Source organism: Xylocopa sonorina, chromosome 8 (assembly GCF_050948175.1).
Source record: "Xylocopa sonorina isolate GNS202 chromosome 8, iyXylSono1_principal, whole genome shotgun sequence".
Taxonomy (NCBI): Eukaryota; Metazoa; Arthropoda; class Insecta; order Hymenoptera; family Apidae; genus Xylocopa; species Xylocopa sonorina.
This window is the reverse complement of record NC_135200.1, coordinates 5,793,453-5,810,098: the sequence shown is the minus strand read 5'-3', so window position 1 is coordinate 5,810,098 and position 16,646 is coordinate 5,793,453. Positions and strand designations below refer to the sequence as shown.

At 41.1% G+C, this 16,646-nt stretch overlaps 1 protein-coding gene across 3 annotated transcripts in view; it reads right to left on the bottom strand.

Annotated features, from left to right (window-relative positions):
- Window positions 1-651: 651 nt before the first annotated feature.
- The window catches only part of Plx (PTB_TBC1D1_like and TBC domain-containing protein plx), a 30,345-nt gene continuing 14,350 nt past the window's right edge, over window positions 652-16,646 (bottom strand). For 2 of the 3 annotated variants that reach the window (XM_076900049.1, XM_076900048.1), the window contains exons 2-15: window positions 6,697-6,843; window positions 6,325-6,507; window positions 5,787-6,095; window positions 5,505-5,709; window positions 4,592-4,708; window positions 4,272-4,488; window positions 3,857-4,180; window positions 3,484-3,770; window positions 3,217-3,378; window positions 2,783-3,099; window positions 2,457-2,709; window positions 2,182-2,300; window positions 1,879-2,103; window positions 652-1,775 (exon numbers count right to left, since the gene is read on the bottom strand). In XM_076900049.1, the coding sequence (XP_076756164.1) occupies window positions 858-1,775; window positions 1,879-2,103; window positions 2,182-2,300; window positions 2,457-2,709; window positions 2,783-3,099; window positions 3,217-3,378; window positions 3,484-3,770; window positions 3,857-4,180; window positions 4,272-4,488; window positions 4,592-4,708; window positions 5,505-5,709; window positions 5,787-6,095; window positions 6,325-6,507; window positions 6,697-6,822 (3,762 nt within the window). In that variant the 5' untranslated portion in view covers window positions 6,823-6,843 and the 3' untranslated portion in view covers window positions 652-857. Of the gene's footprint in view, window positions 1,776-1,878; window positions 2,104-2,181; window positions 2,301-2,456; window positions 2,710-2,782; window positions 3,100-3,216; window positions 3,379-3,483; window positions 3,771-3,856; window positions 4,181-4,271; window positions 4,489-4,591; window positions 4,709-5,504; window positions 5,710-5,786; window positions 6,096-6,324; window positions 6,508-6,696; window positions 6,844-15,931; window positions 16,315-16,646 lie in introns of those variants that run through there. The other variant, XM_076900047.1, reaches the window with a different exon arrangement.

The window sequence follows — 16,646 nt, the reverse complement described above, 5'->3', positions numbered from 1 at the left end:
CGTATATCATATTTACAGTACCTTAGAATTTAACAGTTCTTGCATATTATATTCGTGTAAATATTCCTTCCTATTCTTCCCTACCATTCAAATATAGTCATTACGAATCAGATAAATATTTTTTATAGATACTAATTTACCGCACTAACTCCTATTTAATTCCACTTCTCTCTCTCTAACTACTTTTCTGTTCATGTATATGTACGCACTAAACGAATATAACTACATTTGACGATACGCCAAGTTTTTATATATTATAAATTGACTTCTTTAAATCTACTTCTCCCTCGTTCTTCATTGTACGGTATTCAAAATCATTGGTATAAGTATCGTAAAAGTGAAGCGCGAGACTTGGCTCAATTTTGATCGACAATGCGTTTTTTTTTTTTTTTTTTACAAACGATGCGGTGTTCATTAAAAAAATGAAAACTGATCATCATCGTATCAAAAAGTGGTTGTATACAAGAGAGAACAACGCGTGTATAATCGCTAATTTTGATACTGCCGTACTATAGTGAAACGCACCAGCGTAGGCTGTTCAAAGCCACGTATATAAATATCATTTGTGTTGAATACTTACTGTCAGGTATGATGGGTTGTCGAGAAGATAAGGTGGACTTATAGAATATTGAATTGTCAACACGAATGGACACTAGATACGTAACTTTGAACAGTTCTATTGCTGTTTCCTATAGTACAGCAGGATCGCACAGCTCTCGATCGTAGGAAACAGTGGTGGGTAGAAGATGGATCATAATATAGTATTATCACGATAATGGTTAGCTCTTCGGATAGACTTTCCTCAAGTTAGTTACCTTCCACGGTATCTTCCTCGAGCGCAACATCATCAGCAATTGTTATCTGTTCAACGTCTCCATATTCTGTGTCTGAGCAGTCTTGCTCACGCTCTCCTCGTGACCGCTCGGACTCGAAAGCCTGATGGGTTTAATCGACTTCAGTTTCGTCGTACCACCATATCTGAAGTTCACGTCGCTGCACGTATCCAACGGATGCATCGTTCCGGTTAGGTTCGTTACATCGTCGTCATTCGAGACTTCTAGCTTGGTAGTTGGTACTTTTTTCACGGATCCTAATTCGTACGCGGATTTCGATGACTTCAACTTCATTTTCGCGTTCAACGGCAACGAGGTTGATTTCTCTAAGTTCACGGGTTGAATCTTCAGATTGTTATCGTTCTGTACTACTTGTTCTTCGGTTGAATTCACCGTCTCTGTAATCTGGATATCTATGTTGACCGTTTTTGGATCGTTCTCATCGTTCCGAGCAATTGAATCGTTCGCGTACTCATTCCTAAGCGCAGCCAATTGTGCTCGTTGCTTTTGGATATGGTTGTGCGAGTTGGAGAAGAACGACGAGACCCTCTCAAGCTTGGTAGCCAAATTTGGTTGACTCAACGTAGATTTCAAAGGGTAGGGTGGTTCAACAATGTTGTTATTCTTCATGAAATTGTGAGATTCCCTGCCAGTCGAGTTGCTCTTGATCATTCCCATCTTTGTATTGTCCTCGATCACTTTTAAAGGATAAGATCTAATGTTTGTACTTCTTCGTTTTTCGGCCAGGCTTAGCTGAGCGATGATTCGTCGAATTTCACCGGGAAACTCGATATCTGGACGCGTCTCGGATAATTGTTGAATAAACGAGCCCAATGTAGTCACAGTCACTTCTAAACTGCGGTTCTGCGATTCGAGTTTTAGCAGTGTTGATTGCTGCACTGATCGTGCATTCTCCAAACGATGCAGGTTGCTCATAGTGATCTGTAAACAATATTCATGATTGGGAGTAAAATTTTCCTGCAAGAAATCGTTCTACATTTCCCGTATATACGTGCAACGTATTTAAAATAGGTTTTTATCTTACTTCAAGTTGCTCGGTAAGTTGCGCGACTTCTTGGGTGAGTTGTTTGTTAAGTAATTTAAATTTCTCCAAGGTCTCCATTTGTGGTTTCACAGACATCATTTCTTCCTGCAATACTTGGTACTCGACTCTGTACTCGTTCAATTGTTTCGTGATTTCTTGATCCGGATAGAACACACGTTTCATTACTCGGTCCAAAATATCTTTATCTACAGCCGGCACACGTGTCTAAAATTAAAAAGAACAAACTAATTAACGACATCTGCTTCTATAAGTTTTAATTTACGGGACAGAAATCTCTCATACTTTGAGGTACTCCATGATCTCTTCAAAACTATCGCACGTTAATAATTGATCTTGATTTTCTTCCAGTAACGCCATCGATACACGGAAAAGTACTTCTGTACTTTCCAAGAATAGTAAATCTACCAAAGTAAATATATAATGTAAAAAATAATTTTTATTTAAAAAATAATTAGTAGGAGCGAAACACTTAGAATCTATTTTGTATAAATAAAAAAGGTTCTGAATAATGAAAATCAATACAAGTAATAGAAATTCTATTCTCATGTTTAACTCACCAAAAACTCTAGTGACAAAACCAAGTGGAAACTGACTCGCAAATAAAGTCAACAGCCACGGGGCAGCATACAATGTGGGCGAAACATCGTGCTTATCGAAATGATTATAAATTCCTGGTAACCTATCGTGCAACAGCCTAGATAGTTGATATAGGTATAGTTGTAATGCCGCCATGTCGGGAAGATACAATTTTCTTAGGCCTCTTCGAAACATTAAGTGCCGCAAAAGGAAAAACGCCAGATCTTCGGACATCTATCAAGGATAATAGAAATGATCAAATATAGAACACTTTAAAAAGTTAAAAATTATAACGTATCGTACGTACGTGCAAAAGAAGAACACCAGCAACGAAACTGAGTCCTTGGCAATAACCAACTTCATGATCCAAAAGCGAATAGGCTTTCAGCAAATTGAATAATGCTAACTGCCCCGGTCCTAAAGGTGAACTGAAGTACGGATGATTTGGGAACGTTCGTCCGAGATCTATTAAAATTGCATGTTGCTGGGACGTAAGTTGCTTCAATAATAAATCATATGGTGTGTTGTAATTGGGGAAATCGCGCGTGTCTATGGGTGGTTGTTTCAAGCAAAATTGCTCGGCCAAAAATTGCCATACTTCTCCTCTTTTGCCTTTTGGTACACCTGCACGCATATAACCATAATCATAACTTCTTATGATCTGTCTTAAAAGTTCTTATCTTATTTAAAAATATATAAATTAGCGAAATTTTATAAATCACCCTTATACTATACAATTACCTTGTTTTATAGCATGTAAAAGCATTTGATTATCGCATTTCGTCGAAATCCTCGACTCTTTGCTTACAAAAAGATCCCAGACTTCCATTAATTCGCGCGCGCAACTGCTAAGTTCATCATACTCTAATTTTATTCTCTTGACAGTCGCTTCCTCTTGTCGCACTAAAACCAAATAACATTTTCAAGTATTTCTAATTATACGGATTAGAGGATTACACATATTTCCTTATTACTCGAGTTGTTACAGAGTATTAAAGGTTATATTACCTCTAAGCCTTGCATTCTCCTTCTCCATTCTTATAAGTATTAACTGTTGATTGATTGCCTTCTTCCACAGATCCCTTAATTCCTGTTTCGTTCTACGTTTTGGAATTGCCTGAGGTGTTTTAATGATACCGATACTTTCATTTTTGTCATTCTCCTTTACGTGATCCTTATTTGGAGTTACAACTCGGTTCAGAATAGTCTGCCTCCAAGAACTGTTTGACTGTACAGGGCTATTCCCATCTGTCTCGGTTGGCGACACTTTTGGTGAATTTCCTACCTTCAGAAATCTGTTAAAAAATATAACAATACAGTGTGATTCGCTAAAGACGATTCAACGCTGAAAAACGTACAATGTAGAAAATTGTACACGTACATGTCCATCATAGGACTCTTTGGTCCAGTGTTCACAGTCAGCTGTTGTTCGGGCGAAACTCTGACGGACCTGGGTCTGCCAGAATCCGACGAGATATCCGCCATAGACGGCTGTCGTGAAATGTCGGGGCTTTGGCTACCGCTTTTTTGTATCACAGTGTTTAGATGGCTCGCATCCTTCAGATGATGCGAGCCAAGTCCAAGGTCGTCCCGCGAACCTTTCCTCTTCATCAGATTGTCGAAACTATTCGTAAGTGATCGCTTCGCTTTCATGAATATTGCGCTCCCGACGCCAACGCTTAAGTACTGATTCAGAAATTCACTCCTGGAACGACGTAATTGCCGGTAATTGTAATTGGGAGTAATATCTCTAAAACTATGTACTCTAACGAAATCTTTTCTGCCAGCGATTTTACCTATTCTCCGCTGTATCGTGGACGTGTCTGGCCTGTTTCGCTTCGCAATGGGCGCCCAGCAACTTCATTAAAAATTGATTCTGCTCGCGCAAGCTTGTCCCCGTTGCGCCCGCAGCCTCGGCGCATTTGTACTTGTTCACGACGATCTCCTGCTCGTCCTCGGGCAACAATTCCATCCGCGAGAAAATTATACTCTGAGTCCTCCTGTCATTTTGTCCTGAACCATCGCGAGAGGACAGACACGCGAACTCGTTACTTGTCCCGCAATTTCGTTGTAAATCAAAGAGGAAGAAAAGAGGCAAGTACACCGGGTAAATTACCTTCGATTTCCTGGCACAGCTTATTATACCAATACATGGGGCAGTGTTCGCATGAAAAGACAGGATATCGTTCTTTCCTTGGTACATCACATATTCCAACGAACGCTTGCGAAATTGCTAAAACAGATCGTGCATTCTTCTAAATCGTTTGCAACCTTTTTCGAGTCCTTCTTCTTTTAGAATCGCGTTACGAAATGTAGCGCTAATTTAATTTATTCCGCGAACGATGCTATATTTTATCGTTTGTTACGCGTAGGAGTGTATTTTTGGTGGATGATGAATACATGTATCTATATATATATTTCATCAGTGACGAGACCTATCTTACCGACAATGTCGAATAAAACAGTTACTTATCATCAAAATGATCTGCGCCGATTTTAACTTCTAGTAATAATAAATTGAACGATTAAGTATCGACTTCTCACCTTGTACTTAAAACACTGAATTTATTTTTTGAAAGCAGACACTACTGCAGTTTTCGCAAAGTTACTGTGTCTGCAGCCTTTAGAGGCCGAAGATACAAGTTATACTATTAGCAAGTAAAACACTTGTCCTGTCGATTGATCAATCGTTAACTGTTTTACTTAGAAAAATTTCTATGTTCTAGCTCCGTTGCAATACGAAATTATTATGCTAAGAGTTCTCCGTCTAGAGTACACTCGAGCTTGGCAGTTTGATCAACGGCGCGGAAACGTAACTGTGCCGACAGACCACGGTTTATTGTCACCTGTTAATGAAATATGGGACCGTCTGACAGGTATCGTGTTACAAGAAGCATTGAAAACTGAATTAAAAAAAGAATTTACGACTTAATCCTTCTTATTTCCAAACTAATTATCTATAAGTGGAAAGAAGTCGTAAACTGCGCTCCGTTAAGTAATCGGTGAAGTACAAAAAAAACTCGTTTTACCAGCAACAAGATCGTCCGCAACGGATTCCGACTGGCACTTGAACACGTATCCAATGAAGCAGTCGATATTAATCTCCTTGCAAATGAAACCAAAGTGTTCCGGATTCTTGACGCCTTGAACGCAACTGGCTACATCTTTGAGCTGTTTGTGGAGCAACACCTGTTTCCTATCCGGGCTGATCAATCTCAAATCATGTCGGCCTACCTGAAATTCGACGTCAGATCAGGATATGTTTCCAACCGAGTCTCGTCTAGAGTACGGAGTGGACGATTGATCGAAACCTGAAAGAGCATCGTGCGATTATGCTCGTCGCCGCCGCCCCTCGCGATGGAATCCCTCCTGGTGTTCAACACGCTACCCGTGGAGGATGCTCGGCTTCGCATAACTTCCGGTATCTGCATGGTATTGTTATTATTCGCGGCATCTCGACTCTCCTCGTCTTTCTCCGCGGGACTAGCATTTTGCGGCTTTGGAAACGTTTCTACGGATCCTGTCAGCGTCGACGGCAACACGCCCAGCGGATTAACCGGGGATATGATCGCGCCACCAGAGACATTCTCTATACTTCCGGTCTCGCTGGCGCTCGATTCCTGCAGTAGAATGGATACGCTTAAAGTATTACGTAGAGTTATCCGAATTGAGAATCACAGTTTCATCGTGAGCTTGTACCAAAATATTCTTATCACGCTCGTTCAGAACGAGTGCATAAAAAATTACTTTCGTTAATCTCCATTATCTTTCGCTACGTAGATGCCGGGGAGGTGGTGCTCTATTGCGAGACGAAAAGTGATATAATCGTTAACGTCTAGATTAACTTACCGTGCTATTTCTCCTATTATTGGAAGACGTTAAGAGTGATTGACGGTGGTACTCGGCGAGAAGGTTACTCGCTGACGATCTCGATTTCTCAAGACCGTGAACGCGAAACCTTACCAATGCGTCGTCGATAAAGGCCTCTGATACTTTTGGATGCGATACTTTGATTTTCCCTACATAGAGCACCTACAAGTAACGGTTTAATGGTTAGTAATGTTGGTCTAAAAAAAAGAAACCGATGCTGGTCAAAATATGAAAAAGAGGAGGGAAAAAAGGGAGAGAACTTGTCGTCCTTATTCTAGTTGACAGATTGCACGTATAGAATAAGAGAACAAGTGATTAGAGAGGAAATGAAAAATAGAAAGCATTGAATACCTCAAAGAAATGGGAAGAGCTGGGAGATATGTCAGCACCTAGGGACATCAGGCTGGCCGCGCTGCTTTGCGATCTTTGAGGCGTATCCCTGCCTTCATATCGGGACGAGGCTGACTGTTCCTTCATGTCTCTCAGGAATTGCTGAATCTGTATACAAAGAACAACATCGAATTGCAATCTCTAACACGACATGTCATTATGGCATCGAAGCTGTAAATTAATCCTCGTCACGCGACACCAGACAACAATCGCGTTCGTAATCCTCTCGACGGCCAGTCGTTGCCCCCTGCGACTTATGCACGTTACATCTTACTTTTTTCCTATGCGTGTCACGAATCCCACGAACAACATCGAATTACTGCGAACCATTTAAAAACCGTGTAAGCTGTTACACGAGGTAAAAGAAACAATATTTACAAAGTCGGATCGATTGAAAGGTCGATGGAAAGTATCGTTACCGAAGGAAAATTAATATTTCATGCTGGTATTACGTTCCGAAATGTTGTATTTGAATAGAAATTGTAAGAAACACGACTCGAAAGCTTTATAAATAGATTCCTTTCAATTTAGCCACTCAAGCTCGCCAATTTACATAGTAGCGTATCGATTTACATAATTCTTACTGACGTTATACAACAACACGCTAAACGTGCATCAACCGTACGTTATATATCAATGACATATTTCCGCGAAGAAAATTCGCCCTAGAAATAATCCAGGATGTAGCGTCTTAAAGTGCACCATTAATATACAAAACTGATTTCGCAAGAAAACGTGCACCAAACGTGGCCGTTGGCCGTGAACCAAAATAAATTCGTTTCGGTACCACTCGCCGAGTGCATGGTTTTCTGCTCTTTCCCCTTTTCTGTTCGCTGTTCAATTATTTCTCCACTGCCACTCAACGCCGTTTAATTTTTCGTTTTCATCGCGTTCTCCTTGGTCTACCGTGCCGATACAGTAGTCTTCAAACCACTCAATGGAAATTCGGAAGCGAGTTAGGAGTTCGTTAGACTTGTAATTAGTAACATGCGGAAATAAAAGCGATAAAGTTATAAATTTAGCCGTTCATTGGCCTTAATGCAAGCGTCGACATCTACGTAATTAGCGGAAGTTATTTTTAAATATAAAAATCAAGGTTAATAAGTTATCTCAGAGGACAGAAAGTTTAAAACAGGAGGAGAGCTAAATCCAAGCTTTTACGGAACGTTATTGAAGCAGCGGTATCTCCAGGTCGCATCCGGTTTTCAAAACAACTTTATTGCAAGGAAAACTATTCACAATGTTTCGTAACTTGTTTTTCAATTTATCTTAAAACAAGATATCGGACAATTAATCATCCCTCCTTTTGCCAACCACACGTTCATAGTGGTGCGTGCTGCTACCTACTTGGGAAGAATTTCAAAGTGAGATAACGAACTCCACAAATTCTCCATGCGCGACGTGCTCATTCAAGCGTGGCCGAGGGTCTGTCCGAGCGTCGGGTTACATCAAATTTCACAAGCAATCTCGCTCGAAACGCGCGAGTATTCTGCCATTTTGGAGCCACGAATGGACGCGCAAACGGCGGCGCAAACAAATACGCGCGATGCATTTACGACAGGTACTGGAAGGGGTGTCAGAAAAAGAGCGAAAAAGAACAGTCAGCGGAAGACTAGCTCCAGTAACCGTTTAGATTTCGCGGAACGAGAGAAAAACTGGCTAATCGACGTTTCTGACGTTGCTGACCAACGATAAGAGCGAATCGAATATTATGTAAACCGCTGTTGAATTCCAATTGGATGGATTAGCCGCGCTGGAGACACACGTCGGATGTTGTCTGACGCGATCGATCGCGGGACAATTTGTATCAATGAAAAAAAGATTATCTTTGGTTGATGGTTATCTTGGATACGGCCGTGAGCGGTGTTCACGGGTGCGACTGTCCTGTAACGGGCGTAGCTGCTGACACAGATCGGCAGAAAGCGCTGGGGCTTCCTTTATCCAATTACCAGACGAGCTTTCTTTTTTATTATCCCAACGGCCCTTCCTACTTCCACAAAATATGTCCGACTGACACTTGATACGCGCTTCTGCCTGTACCTGTACGCGACGATGAATAATAATAAGGCGACGCTCAAACTGGAAGGTATTTTTCCTCCTCTTCAAGGTTCTCAGTTTTATGAATCGCTCTTCTATTCGTCGTATAGTTTTTAACTGTTCAAGAGTAATGAGAAGAAGATGGATTATATATTAATTATATTAGGTAAAATAATGTTTTTAAGTAGATCTGGTTACCTGATATATTCGATCTATTGAATAGTAAATTTAAATAAATTCCGAAAGAAATAATAGATTGCACGTCGTTGTTTTTTACAGATACGATACTATTAACTTCATATATCACAGATGACTAACAGGATGCAAATAACATGTTCCTTGACGTAGTATATTATATCAACTCCATAATATTACAAGGAATATCGTAACACTCTTGTATAATATTATTTAGAATAATGCTGTTTAAATATCCCTAAGCAAACAATTAACCTGCTCCGAGTCGTAACTTATTCCGCAAGCCATAGAGACGTGGCAAAGATAGATATATATTTAGAAAAAAACATCATCTACAACGACGTATACGATTAAATTATATTACAATCTTTCTAAACATTGAAATACTGTTACACACATGTGACATTTATTGGCCATTATATATTCTCGCTAGCAATTGCGTGGTAATTGTTCAATAAATCAGAAAGAATTAATCTTTATTCTTTTTACTGGACTGAAAACGTGCAATAAATTACAATCTTTTTTGCGACAAGCAAAAAGAATCCGGTTACACAACACGTTGCACATCAATTTCCAATTTCCACGTTCGTGTTGTGCATCTGTTCTAGTTATAAATACTACCGGGAAGAATCGCGAAATTTACACGAGGCCTTCGAGCATGCCACGTGTGCGCTACATCTGTCGCGTTCCTCTATTCTGTTTGTTGCTGCTCGGCATGTCCAGGCTCAATTGATCGCCATCAATTAAAGGTATACATAAGCACGCGTGATCCACGGGAGAGGCACGGGTGCGCATCGTGACGCTGATCGATTCAATTTACGTGAAAAATTTTATTGGACATCCCCGAGGGCGACCCCGTGAACCGCCTCATCGGGTTACAGTTAAATATAATAGAAACGGCCGTTTCGCAAGCGGGTTACTCCCGTACCAAGGACTTCTCGCATGATCGACGATCGTGAGAAAAGACGCGACGGAGAAATCGTTTCCGTCCGCCTTTCCGCGCACGCTCATCGCGGCCAAGAATTAATGAGACCCGGTGAACGCGCGAACCTCGCGTCCGTGAATAAAGCTTAAGTGTGAAACAAGTCGACGATGGTGTCCTCTTTCGTCAATCGGAACGCTGCTACCTCACGAGATTTATTTTCCGACATCTACTACGTATAGTCTCGCACGTAGAATGGAAAAAGTTTTATTTGAAAAACAGCGCATGCAGGTCGTCTACAGACAATGTCAATCAGGGTGGATAAAGTGCAGGCATCTTGGAAGGATCGCGCGTTGAATCGGAAGCAGGTTAACAGTCATGATGGCCGCTATGACCCATAGGGGTGCTGGTACCAAAGTTTCTTTTTCCTATGTCTTTTCTATCGAATAATATGTTACATATTGTTATGCAATAAATTCTTTACTATTCTTCGGCATATCGAAGCTATTTTTATATCTTCTATCATCCTCGTGAAAGAATTGTTCGTATCATCACTGCTTGTTAAGAAGAATTACATAACTACTCAGCAGGTCTGCAAAGTCTTTAACACGAATGATTAAAATTATTGTAACTTAGATGACAAATTTTAACGGTATTTCCAAAGCAACTTTTTTTAATGAAGCCATGGAAATTGAAATCGATTTGTGAAGATATACTCCGAGGAATGCACGTTCATCAGCTCTCACTTGATGAACTTCTGATCGCTCATGAATATTCCTCGTGCGTGCAATCGTTCATCGTTGCTAGTGTACATTGTAGTTACTTTTAGGAACGGGACGAAGATGGTACGCGTGTTTCACGAGTGCATTCTAAAGAGTACATGGAATTTAAGAAATTATTTCTCTCGTTTCATTCTCTCTTAATCACAGTATTTCGTTGATACCCGCTGTAGACTTATCATTATGTAAATTCACCGCGAAGCGGGTATTAGCGATTGACGGATAGAGAGGTTTAATGGAAACTGTGTCAACTGAAACAAAATATACTTCACGGATGATAATAAATACGGATCCGGTCATTTTTTTTTACGTAAACGTTAAACAACTTTGTTTCAATTAAAATCATCAATTAAAAAGTTACATAAAATGTATGGTGCAAACTACACACTGCAATATATTATACAACAACTGTGCTACATTATTAAATAGCATACGTTTCGTACCATATTCTAAATTAGGTATTATATTATATTATATTATATTATGTAGTTAGTGTGTTAGATTTTCCAGCATTTTCGAGCCAGTCTACGCTGAAACTATGTATAAAAGTTCACCTCTTTATGGAGCTTCCGCGCGAAAAGAAACAGGAACTACGTTTTCATGTGTATACCAGGTGTCGACCATAATTAAATCCTAATTGCTCCCGCCGGTTTAATTTGATTTGACGGTGAAAAAAGGAAAAGCTGGATTGCGTCGATAACCCGTACGCGTGGGGTCTTTGATCCTGGTTGACACAGTTTCCATTGAAATGTCGTTGTAACGGCGTCACGCGTGTCTATGAACACTTTTTAAAGATTAAAATAAGAATCCTTGACGGCACGAACGCCGTAAACGTACAGGCATAAATTTTCTTCCGTTCGAAATTATCGTTGCACCGGAATACGTATTTTAAACTTCGCCGATCTTACCTAGTTCGACTCGTTTACATGAATAAATTTCGTTCCATTCAACCTGTCGAGGGATCATTGACATTTCACGCGGACTAACGGGTCTACAATTTATCAACATCTGTTTCAATATATTTCACAAGAACATCTGCGCGCAAATAATTTATCTATTTTAATAATGCATAAATTAAAGTATTTACTATCATTTCGTACTAACATCTATTTCAAAATTCATTGCGTCTACGATCATAATAATAAAGGAAGTCTACATGCTACTCACACTTTTGTCTTTAAATCGTTTAATGCTATAGTTGTAAAATAAAATCGAAACCTATCGATTGTTTGCATCGCCAAGGGAAGTAAACTGTTCATCGGCGCATAAAGGATTAATCGACGTTTGGTTAAAATTAGCAGGCGAGTTATGAACGGGTGCGTAAGTAGTCAACAGGTCTTGGGGTACAAATGTTCTAGATGGATTCGCTGAGAGATGTACAGCGGCCAACAGGTCTAATTATATGCAGACAGCTTGTCGCTTCAAATCCTTCCACGAATATCTAACCTTTCGCTGGTCTATGATGCATTTAAATACCGCGATCTCACGATTTTTAGAACTAGTTTCAGAGCTGCCGTCTGCACCTTTTCGTCACAGCTCAAACGATTATATCACCTCGTCTGAATTGAATCACGCTTGAAAATTGACGAGGTACGCTGCTGGTCAACTTCTTGCTGCTTTTTTTTAAGACACTGGAATCTCTGTAAAGATGTTATGAAATACATAAACGCTGAGCGCAGCATTAATCATTCAGCTTCAATTATTTTTTGTTACAACAAGCTTACATAATCGAATTGTGTGCATTGAATATGCAACATAACGAAGGACAATAGAAACGTATTCATCGCGATAGCAATGCTAACCTGACGCCCTCTGATGCCAACGAGCGATGAATAGACGCGAAATAAGTTTGACTTCTGCATTCTTTGAAAAAAAGAACGAACTCGAGACGCAAACGTTTTTTCACCGAACGGGACACCTCTTATGAAATAACCATGAAAAGATAGGTAGGCGTACGGAGGCATAGCGTACCGCTTGCACGTACGCGTGCATTGTAAGAGCGGCAATAAAGGAGAAAGAGAAAGAATGCAGCGTATCTGTCTACGTGACCAAATTGACATTAAGCCCGAAACAAGTGAGCCGCGTTCGACGCCGCGATTTCTTGCACCCGAGCCAAAAACTGTTACGCCTTATTATCGACACTTTGTTACGGGGTTATCACCTGTAATCACGTTAATACAATTACGCGATAACGAGCACTGCCCTTTTTTTACGGTAACCACAGGGTACGACGGTACGGTGAACTGGTCACGTGGCACGTAGATCCATCGGGACGCTTCTCGCCCCTTCCCGTTCTCCTATCGCCGTTCCCGCGATCCTCCATCGCGCATTCGAAGAAACGCCGCGAATCGCGAAGGCGGACATCGATACGTGATCGGAATACCGTAACTTTGGCACGAGGCTCACGGATACCCGGCAAAATTCGTGACGGAACTCGGATACGCCGATCGTCCACCCTAACGCGGCGATCCCCCCTCAAGTATTTACGAAATGTCTGGTTCTAGCCGGAATTACGTCGCGGTAACTCGACCGGATGTTTTCGGACAGCACGTTCCGCCGGCGCCACGTTCGTATATTTGCCGTGGAGATGCCATCGGCGACTTTTCCAAGGTATATAATTCGCAGAATGCGGATCGCGGAACGCGAACCGTGGAACTGCTGCCCGTGGAATGTCGACTGGTAAAAGATGAAACGTAAGATATCGGCTGGAGAACGTAGCCGCTGGTGAAGTTGGCGTTGTAAAATTCACGCGGTCGCGTAAAACGTGCTTCTTATTAGCTACCGTGACACTAGCTACGAATTACGCTCTTTTATCCTCGTGGAAAGTATTGTCCGGACGCGGGGACAGGTGCGGAATGAAACTACGAACGTTGGGTAACCTTTTACACGAGTACGAAAGATAAATAACGTTTATTATCCTGTTTATTACGCAATCGCAGGATTTTCCACCGTCCAACTTCTCCTCGCGCTTTAAATACACGAACGAAGTTCTCACGGCATGGAATGCGGAGGACCGTACACGCCGCGAGACGTTGGAGAACGTGGTAGGAGTAAAAATAAGAATTTTAGAGATTCCATGCTCGTGCTCTAACGCTCGTATCTCATCAATTACGTATTTGCTGTTCTTCGATAATATTTTCCTGAAATCTTCTAGCTGGTCCACGCGAGAGCAACTTGTTTACCAGTTTGATATTTTTACTGGAGGGCCAAATAACTTCTAACCAGAATTACTTGTTATTTATAAACTCGCCCTAAACTGAAACAAGTTTGACGTGTCTATATCCTTTTTAATCGTTAAATAGCCTCTCTGAAAATAGGTTCGCGATAGAATTTTAAATGAACGACGAGTAAAACAATTAAAAAGTGTTCTTTTGCATATCGTTAATTGATTGCAAATGTAATTCGGTCTCTGACCGACAAAAGACATTGGCGCTAATTTGCGGACAAATTTCACCTCACCGACACTTAAATGGATTTAATCACTCATGACCGTCCTCGGTAATTTCTCTTACTTTTTTACTAATTTTTCCCAAAACGTCAACTAGCGGAGTCACGTATGAATTCAAATTTCATGTCAGTACCTCAACTATTTTTTTTTTCTCGACTAAACTGTAGAAGAAAAATATACGTGAACTATTTCAGCATAACAAAACAAACTGTAAAAGGGAAAAGGATTCCAAGTTTCGTGAAATGTCCGCTAGAAACGAACGATCGTGGCGAGCGCGTTCCAGACTACAAAATAATTACGTGAAACTCGATTTAAAAGCTGTTCGTATTTTACGTATACATATATACGTAACTTTCACCGTCGCGTGCAGGGTAGGTAGATGTGAGAATGCAACGGTACTCTTAGGCGCTCGAAAACCGACCATTCTCTCGGTCGTCTCTACGAAGTAATCACGGGAGAACGAAAACGTGTCGACGATGTGGAAGTCGATATTTTTTGCGGAATAATCGGAGCACGGTCAGTCAACGGGCGCTGGCACAGGCTGAGATTCTTGCCTGTTCATCCGTTGCTGTAAATTTAGCTTCATGGTACGCACAGTTCCACGAACCTAGCCTCCCCGTCGACGTCCGCGACGAACGGAAACGAGAAGAAAGTGAAAACGGTCCCCAGGCCTGGCGAACTTCCTTCACCGGGTACGCGATCGATTACGAGAGAGAAGAAAAAATTAAATAATCGCTGATAAGCTGATAATGATGAATAATGAGCGTGGAGGTTAAGACGACAATTGAGCTGAGTCTATAGTGACGAAACGTCGATATCGATTGAGATGGCGTACGTGATAACGTTCGATCGATCGTTCGAGATCGTTCCTCCGGAATAAATTATTCCCACTTCGTGGGAATATACGACTAGCGAGGTCTGATAATGGAAAATCATGCCAGGAATTTCAAGGCGGGGATTTGACTGTGACATGCCGACCCAAATGAGATGCGCAATCTCCTGACTTTTGTTTCTTGTTTTCGAGTTATTCGAATAGCTTTCTCGTATCGTGAGAAAGTGATTTTTTTTTAATTACGTTTCTCGTATGGGATTCGTTTAAAGAGCAGCATAGAGAATAAGAGAGCAGTAAATCGTACTGGCAAGCCTCTTTGAGAAATAGAGCGAACGATGGGCCAAATGTCACGCAAGGAATGACACAGAGAGGCTGTCTTAGAACACAAGAAGAAATAGCAAAGCGAAGGTCCATGCGAAAGAAGCGTTGCATTTCTTTCTTTACGTGCGCAATTTTAGACGTGTCAAATAGATCACCGTGAAATTGGAGGCGAGTTAATTTAATACCTTCCCAGAAATTAAGTTTAAAATTTAACTTGAAACTTCAACATAAGAAATAATGAATTTACACCTTGAAGGCAAAAAATAACTGTTAAAGGACAAAACCGTTGCTAAGAGTACATCTATTTTAATCGAGAGTACAATGCATGTGTTAACAGTACATATTCAAACATGTTCATACTTCGTGAAACCTATTCTTCACTTCTAATAAGAAGACCAAAGAATAACTTTATTACATACTCCCATGATACCTATCTCACCATAGAACATCACATTATCTCCTTCAGCAACAACTTGTTTCGCAGAATGATTTCTATTACTTGACGCTTAATGTACATTCTCACCGTATTTGCGACAAAAGGTACGTTTTTAAGCCCTACACATGCAAGTGTGTCCAGACAAAAGTGTACAAGAAAAATCCTTCTGCGCGACGTCGAAATAAAAAACAAATCAGGCTAATAAACAGTTTCTCGATCTACTCACAGCAGGCTTTTTGCCAATAGCGCTTGCATCGCTGTAGGACGTAACCTTCACGTAAGGACTGGAAGCGGACATCGGTACGGTAATCATTTTTCCGTCCTTCCTCTCTCTGGTTTACTCCCATTCGACAGCTGATGAAAAGGTGGTGAACGCGAGCGCCGTATTCGCGATCCAGCGGTGTTTTCCCCCCCAAACGGTCGAAAATCTGGCACGTTTTCACGGCCACTTCCGGTAACTCCTCTGAGAGGCTGACGCGCGTCACCCAGCAGGGCACGGTGACAGAACAACGTTCTCCGAACAAATTTATTACGCCTCTCGTGTTTCAACGATAATCAGCCGGCTGTCAGGTGCGTGCAACAATCATCAGCTATGATTAATCGTACAAAAGTTTTTCACCTACATTTATGGTGGTTTCCAGAAATAAATTTCCCATCCGCCGTGAACCGAATTCTGTTTATGAAGCTCGTGATACCTGGATGGTGATTAAGAGATGATTTATTCTCGTTCGAACTTGCGATTACCTTCAAGGCTGCCCACAACAGTCGACCTGATTTTCGTAGGACGGCAAACTATCGAATTCAATCCCCGAATTTCTACCAGAAGTTATTCACAGTGCAGTTTCACTTTCGTAACTCTCCTACAGCTTCACGAAACATCGGAAAACACGGAATATTCTTCGGGAAGATCAATATTCCGATCGAAGTTCGCTGGAACGATT